Genomic DNA, 9921 nt, shown 5'->3' on the forward strand with positions numbered 1-9921 from the left:
AACCTGGATGATTCATTTGTGCAAAATCCAAGCTGAGTGTAAGTAGTCATCTAAACAAGCTGGAGGTTAGATGTAATCTAATACTGGTTGGGAGATACAAACAGATATGTGTGCACACAAATACGTATGCACGTGTGTGTGTGTTTCTGTTTCTAGAGATGTATGCATTTATATACACAGGGTTTACAGAAGCATCTCAATAAGAGAGGTTTTAATTACAGGCTTCTGCATTTTAGTGTCTTTGGCAATTGGAAAGTTTATAGGGAGAGTCAGCCAAAAGGTGATAGCAAAAACTGGGGATTTCCTGCTCTCGTTTCTGTGGTTAGCTTGCTTATCACCAGAAAAAACTGAGTGTGAATGCTTTACTGGATCATCCTGTGAGCCTGGCAGTGACGTTTCACTTTCTGGGTAAGACTGGGTGGCAGTTCCTTGAACTGGAAAGCAGGGAGTTGGTCTGAGCAGTTGATCCTGTGCAGATCAGTTCACAACTGGTCTTGGGAATGCCACACTGGCACTTAAACCAGCCTCCCCAGCACGGTGGCCTAAGAGGAAACCTGCGTTTGCTGATCCTGAGGACAGGCCGCATGTGGCTCTGAGCAAGGCTCTGGGAGCAGGCCACAGGACTGGGCTCACAGCAAGGACAGCAGCAGGGGGAACTGGAAGCTCTGCTCCTCCCTTATCAGGCCAGCCCCAGCGTGCCCCTGGCTCTTATCAGCCTTCGCAGAGCCAGCTTCTGATGCGCTGAGCCTCTACAGTCCCGTCACAGGGTGCTGCAGGGCCTGGCCCCGCTGCCTCCAGCTTGCGCTTAAAGAGGGGCTGAGAAGCACCTTGTGACACATGGGGGCAAGGCAGGGCAGCTGTGACAGACCTGAAGGGAGGCCATGCTGGACCTCATCATCCTCGGCCTTCATTTCTTCATCTGCTTTCTCATCTTCATTGCAATCTGGTATGGACCAAAGGTACAGTGCAGCCCCCTGCAGCCAGAGAGACACCCCCCTCCCCCTATCCATGCTTACCCTTTCTGTGTTTATAAAGACCTGGTTTGGCTTTGTTTTACTGAGGAAGCAAGGTTGTATTGGGAATTGGGGAAGAACTGGAACACAGTAGCTAATTGCAAGTAAATTTAAAGGGAAGGCTGTTTTCATAAAACTGCTTATGCTCCGTCTTGTGAGAGGGAGAGTCTGTTATATGTTTGAAATACGTAAGAGGAGGGAAGGAAAGACAGGAAAATTTACTAGAAATGTCAGGTTGAATACAGCTTCTCAATAAAAAATGTTTTCTTTCCTTTGCAGAATAATATTTCATTAGTTTTAATCACTTTATATTTCTAGCCATAATATTATGGAAAAGTATTGGATTTACATGTAAATGGTACCTGTTGCATACCTGAACTGTATAGTATTTTACATTGGCCATCCTTATATTTGTTTGCACGTAAGTTTTGAGGGGTGAAAGTGGTTTAGGTGCAGAGTAAACAAATAGTAATTGAGAGTTTATCTTGCCTGAGCCTCAGGTATCTGGTTTCCAGCAGCTGGTATTCCTTGTCCTGTCAGTTCTGTTAGTGAACACAGTAACTGAACATTGTCACCAAGCTCTTGTGCTTTTCTACCTCTGCACGCTGACAGTCTTTCACTGAAACCTTCTCTCCCTCTCCTCACATGAAATCCAAATGTGAATTGCTTTCTAAGTGACATTTATATTTATTTGTTTGTGTGTTTTAAGGATGTGGATTCACACAGCTCAAGCACAGGAGGAGCTGAAACGCAGCCAGATGGTCTTATATTCATTGGCAAAGAAGATGACATAAAGAAGTCCCAAAGAATAACACCCAAAATCGATGGCAGAGAAATTGTTGTTTTCTATCATGAGGGGAAATTTCATGCTCTGGATTCTCGCTGCTACCGTAAGATATTGGCCTGTGTGATATCAGTGTTGTTAGAATTAAGCATAAAATCTGCTGCATAAATTAATATGGTATTCTGCCATGTTTCAGATGAAGGAGGCCCTCTGTGTTTTGGAGAAATAGAGGTATGTAAGCAAAATAAAACTAATGCAGAGGCGTGGAGTCATGTGAAAACTCTAATGGATTTTTTGTAATGCTTTTATCTGAACAATATATAGAGAAACTTATAACCTCAGACAGCCTTACAACCAAACATACCTTCTGTCCTAGAGGATTACTTGCTATCTTTTCTTCTTCTCCCTCCAGGATATCGATGGACAAGCATGTATTGTTTGTCCTTGGCATAAGTTTAAAATTACCTTGGAAACAGGAGAAGGACTGTACAAAGGAATAAATCCTCAGGAGCCATCACCAACACCAAAGTGGCAATCAAAAGGAGTCAAACAAAGGATTTATAAGATCACAATAGACAGTGGAAATGTTTATGTGAGTCCCCCAGATTTTTCTGTGAGCTTTGACTCTGATTATTATGCTGAAAAGTACAAACAAGGTGGTGAATTAGCTATAGGAAAACCAAGCCACTCAGAAGACACGGAGTAGGTCATGGCCTGACAGCCAGAATCCTGGGGAATGCACAAATGAAGAATCTGTAGGGAAATAAAAATGGACTGTGCCATCAAGATTGTCTCCAAATTAAATTCTAATATTGTTATGTTAAAGCATTGAAATACATAGAAATGAGTAGGATAACAAACCTGCATTGTCAGAAATGTGCCTGATTTTGTGCTGAGGATATTTTTTGCACCTGCATTTCAAAAAAAGACTTAATTCCAGCAGAGTGCCTCATCATATTTGATATTTTGCTCGAACTATTTTAATTTTTAAGAGGGGATATAGTATATTATGGCTTATAAAACTTACTACATAATTAAAAGTAGATGGTCAGATGTAAAGGTTATCTTTATTTACTTAACAGTTTATACTTCTAATGCCTGTGGTAAAAATGTCATGGAAACTTTTAACTTCTGAGATATTTGTGTGATTTCTAGCTATTTATTAAATGCCACAAAGGGAAACACAGAATTTCAGAATTTTTTAGCACATTCTTTTATGCCTATTTATGCATTAACACCTTGAGTATATAAATGCATTTCTTTTCCTCCTTCTCACTGAATTCCTCTAGTTAGTTCATCAAATAATGCAGCAAGGATATATTATGTATAATTTGTTCTTCCTGGTTCTGTTGGTTAAAGAGGGAGCTGTTTGGTGTGATATATAAATTAGTGACCCTTGTTTGCTTGTTTTTCTTTATTGTAACCACATTTTTCTGCATTCATTTGGAAAAAAAAAAAAGTGCTGTCTGTGTAGAGGCAAAACCTGTGTTTTTCTCTGTGTGTTTCTGTCCAATATCAGATCTGCCCCAAAAACCCCTTCCAAGGAAGTTTCTCTCTGGGCTCTGCTGCACTCCAGGATGTGGTGGTGTGATGGTGTTCACAGGGGTCTTAGACTGAGGGAAGACACAAGGATTTGACTCCGTGTTTCAGAAGGCTTGATTTATTATTTTATGATATACATTACATTAAACCTATACTAAAAGAATAGAAGAAAGGATTTCATCAGAAGGCTAGCTAAGAACAGAATAAGAAGGAATGATAATAAAGGTTTGTGGCTTGGACTCTCTGTCCGAGATGGGCTGTGATTGGCCATTAATTAGAAACAACCAACATGGGCCAATCAAAGATCCACCTGTTGCATCTCACAGCAGCAGATAGCCATTGTTTACATTTTGTTCCTGAGGCCTCTCAGCTTCTCAGAAGGAAAAATCCTAAGGAAAGGACTTTTCATAAAAGATGTCTGCAACATGGTGGGTTCTACTGTTCAGCCTGTGGAGTGCAGAGACAGAGCACACAGAGTCATTGAGGCTGGAAAACACCTCTAAGATCATCAAATCCAACCATTAAATCAGCTCTGCCAAGCCCACCACTAAACCCTGTCCCCAAATTCCACATCTACACCCCTTTTAAATACCCCATCCTGCATGGCTAAAATTCTTCAGTGTGGGGGTTTTTTTGTGTGGTTTGCTGGGTTTTTTTGCAAAGTTCATTCATGGCCAGGTTCAGTTTGAAATGCCCACTCTTCATCTCTTAAGTTCCTCTTGTGTTTGCAGCAGGCTGTCTTGCTTTTAATGCCTGTCACGGGTAACACTGCTGCTGGTACAAATGTGTTTAGAAGTAGTGAGGCAGAGGGAATAGTCAAAGGAAAATTTGTACTGCATCGATCACAACGAATAAAGCAAAGTACAGGATCAATTAATTTCACTACAGCTAAATTGAGAGGAAATCACCTCTGGTCATTCCTCCATGACATGGTTTTTGCAGTTGATAGGGAAAAGTGTTACCTTGAAATTGCTGCTGAGCTGACCCACACCAGTTCTGCATTTTGTAAGAACTACAGCACAGAAATACTTTTCTTGCCATCCTCCTCTTCCTTCTCCTCCTCTTCCTCTCCCTGACCACTCAGCCAGCCAGGGCCAGTGATCAGATGCAAATGCCTGTCCTCCTTCAGGTGAATCACGTCTTGATTATCTGCTATGAAATGCTGTTCTGAACTGACCAGTTCAGTGATTTGTTGGGCTTTTTTATCACAATTTGTTTGCTTTCAAGTGAATAGATTAATTTTTTTCTCTTGAAGCCACCGGGTAGGTGGCAGGAAGGTGAAGCAGGTACCTTCCTGCCATCTACCCCAGCTGGTGCCCCAACGGGCTTGGGTGGTGTCAGGGGGGTGCAGAATTGCTGCCCTTCCCTCCCTCCTCACCCAGATACCTGCACCTGAGATTAAACTCGACCACAGACATTGTGTCCTAGTCAAAGACATGGATCATATAAAAGGAGAGTATTGCAAGAATTTCAGATACACCTGCATCAACTCATGTGATTGCTGAGATAGTATTTTTACTGACTTTTCTTGAAGTAGTGCATTACTAGAGTGAATTTCTAGTAAATAAAATTAATAAAGAGGAGTTCAGTTTAAGAAAGCACTGACTCTGAACAGTATGCTATTATCTGTATGATGTTTAGAAGAATGATAGAAATAGGGAGTTTTACTTGAAAGTTTCATGGACATGTTCATACTAGTGAAAGAGTACTCAGGATTCTGCAAAATTTCCTTTACTGGCTAAAATTCAGAAAAGTGTTTAATCATGGGCTTACACTTAATCACATTGAATAAATAAAACTGCATGTCCAGGCATAGGTAAATCCTTTTTCTTCAGTATTTCTCAAGCATAATAGCTATCTGAGAGAGTTCACAGTTATTTTGCCTCTTTTTTTTTCTTAAGTGTTCTTTCCCAGGAAGTTTGCCCACTGAATTTCATTCCCCTCAATTTTCCTGTTGATGATCACAGAAGGAACAGAAAATTATTAACTTAGGTGGCTGTGAACAGAGCAGGGAAGGTTGGTGGGCTGTTAGTTTTTTATTTTATTTTACTCTTTCACCTTCCTGCTTTTCCCTTTTTTCCCTTTTCTTTTTTTTCTTATTTTTCTTTTCCTTTTTTTTTTGATTTTTGACAGCAAAGAACAAAGCTTCTCTTTCAGCATATTAAAGTCACTACCTTTAAAAAAATGTATGCACTGTTCTAAGCTTTGAAGTGCTAGACTGTACACCTAATTTGAAAATAATTTCAATATTTAATGCCCTATAGTTGAACATTCTGAGTCTCCTACGTGGCATTTAAGGCACAATGAAGAGGCAGAAGGAATGAGTAGCTGTGGGCGGGAGGTCAGTGAGTGAGTGGCTGGATAATTATATAATTATAATAACACACCTCTCTGCTTCCTAGAGAGGTGTGTTAATGACAGCAATCAACCAAGCCATTCCAGGAGAGTGTTTTGTTTGCAGGAAGGGAAGTTTAGTTTAATTTGACAAATGAACAAATACCATCTGTTTTTCATCACAGATCAGCCAGGCAGGGAGCAGCGAAACATCTTCTGTGCTTTGGAAGGAAAATTTTTGTGACGATTTGGCAAGGTACTCAGTCCCTAAAATAAGCAAGCAGCTTGAAGACAATAAATAAGTTATGTTATGCGATCATGGAATCATCTTTTCTAAAAAGACAGGTGAAAACTGTGTAGCAGTTTGAAGTGCAGAGTGAGCCTCGATCTCATGTACCTGCACTGCAAATTCTGATTAGACGGTGTTGGCAATAAACCTGGGTGCTGTCCTTTCCCTTCTACTTGTAGTGCCTTGATATGCAATACACCCCTGGTTACACGTTAAATGAAGGACCCCTCCAATGTAAAACATGCCATCAAGCTGGGACTGAGAAGTTCATTATGGAGCATGTAACTTGGGGGAGAACAGTTTGTAGGATGGCAGAACAAAGAGAAAAATGTTCATTCTGTAGGAAAGCAATTTTAAAAACAGTCTTTCACCACTGAAGCCCTTTTCAATACCTTTGTGTGGTTCCTAATTTTATACTTAATACTGGAATGAAATCAGTTCAGAATTTTGCATTCCTGTTTCCTGAAATGATCAGAATTATCATGTGGCTCCCTTGATGCTGGTACAAACACGGATTGTGAGAGTCAGCGCTCACCGACCCCCATCACTCTGCCCCACTGGCTCGGCAACTTCTTCCCAAGGTTCCTGGGGGAAGCAGGGGATGGGGAATGGAAATAACATCAGAGGAGAGGTCCTTCAGCCCCCGTGTGTGTGTGGGGAGGCTGCCCTTGGCTGGCAGAGCTCTGTCAGAGATGCTGCCACTGCAGACCCGGCCACGGCTGCTCCTGAGGTGTCGGTGTTACGAGTATGAACGAGGCCAAAGTTTCTCTGGAGAAAGAGGTTCTCGTTTATTAAAATAGCTACAAAGAACGAAATACCCAGGATAAGCCCAGGCACCCACACAGTGAGCCAAAACCAAAACAGGGCACTAACCCCAAGTACACACGGCTCTCCCCAGTAAACAAGCTTCCAAAAAGAAGAACCCTTACCCAATGAAACTCCCCCCATTTATAGCCCCCTTCGAGTCCAGGATTGGTCCATTTTGGATCCGCATCATAATTGGTCCATTTCCAGGCTTCTCATTGGTCATTCTGGACCAATTGTTTCTGCAAGGCTTCGAATGATTGGTCAGATCTTCCATCCAATCCCTCTTCGACCTCACCTTGCCCCACCACACCGCCCTTCCACCAAACCCTGGACCCTTCTCCTAGAACATTCCAATAACCTCCTCTTCTTAACATAATACAATTGCTATAACAGAATTAATACTATATAATTGAACTATACCCTAATTTAAATTAACCAAACTTTTGCCTATAACAACTGGGTTGTGGTTTGCTGCTGGGCCAGCAAATCCAGCCAGCTCCATCAGCAGATGAGCAGGACCATGCTGAGGGAGGCAGGAGTCAGTGAGGCTTAGGGGGTGTGACAAACTGGGTCAGCTCTTCAAACTCCATTCTGCAAACGCTGTTTTTGATGTGGCATTTATTCGTGCAAAGGCATGGATTCATTAAGTGGATTTTTTTAGCTGAATGAAGAGTTGAGCATAGTTTTCAGCCTGCCATCTATAAACTACTGAAGTAGACTAAAAGTGAAAATGACATTTTTGCCTGTCGGCAAGAAAACCTGGAAAAGCAGTGTAGATATTCTAATTAGCCAAGTGACTCTCCCTCCATGAGATGAAGAGAATTCCCTGACAAGCAGTACCTGAACAGTGGAATTGTTCTCCTGAAAGATGTCAGAGAATATGGTTTATTGTTACCAACAATGCTAGTTAGAAATTCAAGACTTACGAAGACAACTCCAGAAATAATTATTCTACCTGAAAATAAAAAATATTTATTATCTTTTTTAAAACAAACAAATCAACCAACAAAGTTTTTAAATTAATTATTTATTAATTAGTTATTTATTATTAATTAATTTAACTGTTCAAATTGCAATTAATTTTTGCTGCAGCTGTGGTTTACTAAGGATCCAGATAATGCAGAGATTACCAGCAAAGGTGATCCCTCATTATTTAGACAGTCACTACAGTGGAAAAAATGGTGAAGCTTTTGCCCCTACTAAGGTAGGTCAGCTGCACCTGAAGGTTTTTTGATTTTTAATGTTTATATGACAGTTGCTTGATGAGAGGTTTCACCTCTGCACACATGTGTCCATCTGTGATTTCAGTTAGCATCTAAGATTCACATTGAAGGGAAAACTACTTTCTTAAATTACAGTGTGTGCTGAACATCCCCCTCCCACCCCTTCCCCCCCCCACCCCCCAAAAAAAAATTACGTATTTATTTGGCACAGATTGCCCCAGGAAAAACTGAATACTTGTGTAGCTTTGCTTTGGCCCAGGAAAGCACAGAAGAATAGAGAAGTAATGCCCCCCCTTACATTCATTATAAGGCCTTGAATATTCCTGGCATGGCACTGGCTCAGCACCCAGGAGACCAGCATGCCATCATTTGAACAGCCAAGGATGTTCAGAATCAGCAGCACTTCCCTGGAGGCTGTGTCACCTTGCAGTGCTCATGGTATTTTTCACGAGACTCAGCACTGAAAGAATACCTGAAGATTCAGTTTGGAGGCGCAGATGTTCACACCAATTTTCATTATCAGTTTTCTTGTGCTAAGCAGAATGGAGTTTTGATGTTAACTGAATGGATACGCAAGGTGCTGCACCTGGATCCGGGCAATGCCAAGCACAAACACAGGCAGGGCAGAGAATGGAAGCTGTGAGGAGAAGGACTTGGGGTGCTGGGAGATGAGAAGCTCGAGATGAGCTGGCAATGAGCTCAGACAGCCCAGAAAGCCAAAAATGTCCTGGACCAGAAACAGCAGTGTGGGCAGCAGGTTGAGGGAGGTGATTCCACAGCTGCACTCAGGTGAGACCCCACCTGCAGGGCTGCATCCAGCTCTGGGGTCCCACTGCAGAGGGATGTGTACCTGTTGGAGCAAGTCCAGAAAAGGCCACGAAGATCACCTGAGGCTGGAACCCCCCTGCTGTGGAGACAGGCTGAGAGAGCTGGGGTTGCTCTCTTCTCTGGAGAAGAGAAGGTTCTGGGGAGATCTTCGAGTCCCTTCTAGTCTGTAAAGGTACTCCAAGAGAGCTGGAGAGGGACTTTTGACAAGGGCCTGGATGACAGAACAAGGGGTAATGGCTTCAATCTGACGGGGGACAGGTTTAGATTGGGCATTGGGAAGAAATTCTTCCCTGTGAGGGGACAAAGCCCAGACACAGGGTGCCCAGAGAAGCTGTGGCTGTCCCATCCCTGGGAATGTTCAAGGCCAGCATGGACAGGGCTTTGTATGAGCAGGTCTAGTGGGTGACATCCCAGGGGTGTTGGAACTCGACAATCTTTAAGTGTGCTTTGCAACCCAAACCACTCTGTGATTTTATGACTTTATGTGATGTGATACTCTGGTTACTTTTCCCATTGTTTTTTAATAGCTGATGGCTGTGAAACTGAAGCAGAAATAAACATTTTAAATGTTTCCTAGTTTTGGTATAGGGTATTAGTCTTCTATTAAAAAAGTACAAATACTCTAACTGAAACAATAAAGATACTAAATGTGGTTTTGGCATTTACCCAAACACTCTCCCCACACCTCCCTACTGCAAGACTGAAACAAGAAGGAACCCAAAATTTCCCTTGGGCTAAAGAAAATCTTGAGTTCTTGTCTTTTGAAGTTCAAATGGAACAAAACCAGAGCTGTTGTAAGATTCCTTCCTGAGATGACAGATAAACAGTGAAGCACATGGTGGCTGCCCCCTGCCCAGGGCAGCAGCTTTGCTCTCCCACAGTGGTGACAAGCTGCCCTGTTTCCACAGCTGTGACATATTTACCCTCTCCTTAGCTGTACAAGGCAGCTTGTCAGAGAGCTCCTGAACCCTCCCTGTCCCTGGCTCCGCTGAACTCACCTCAGAGCAGGTGTGGCTTGGTCCAGCAAGTCTCAGATTTGCTTGACAGCCTGTGTCTGAAGAGTTCTTGTACCAGCAGGTTCAGCTGGAAACACAGGTTTAC

General features: G+C 42.4%; 1 protein-coding gene across 1 annotated transcript; it reads left to right on the forward strand.

The window, feature by feature from the left end:
• Positions 1–666: 666 nt before the first annotated feature.
• Positions 667–3223, forward strand: RFESD (Rieske Fe-S domain containing). The gene is made up of 4 exons (XM_054286736.1): positions 667–959; positions 1723–1903; positions 1994–2028; positions 2210–3223. The coding sequence occupies exons 1-4, from the start codon at positions 882–884 to the stop codon at positions 2501–2503; spliced, it is 588 nt and encodes a 195-aa protein (XP_054142711.1). The 5' UTR covers positions 667–881; the 3' UTR covers positions 2504–3223.
• Positions 3224–9921: the final 6698 nt, after the last annotated feature.

The sequence above is a fragment of the Melozone crissalis genome, unplaced genomic scaffold (genome assembly GCF_028551555.1).
Source record: "Melozone crissalis strain CALT ecotype California unplaced genomic scaffold, PUWL_Pcris_2 ptg000005l_1, whole genome shotgun sequence".
NCBI lineage: Eukaryota > Metazoa > Chordata > Aves > Passeriformes > Passerellidae > Melozone > Melozone crissalis.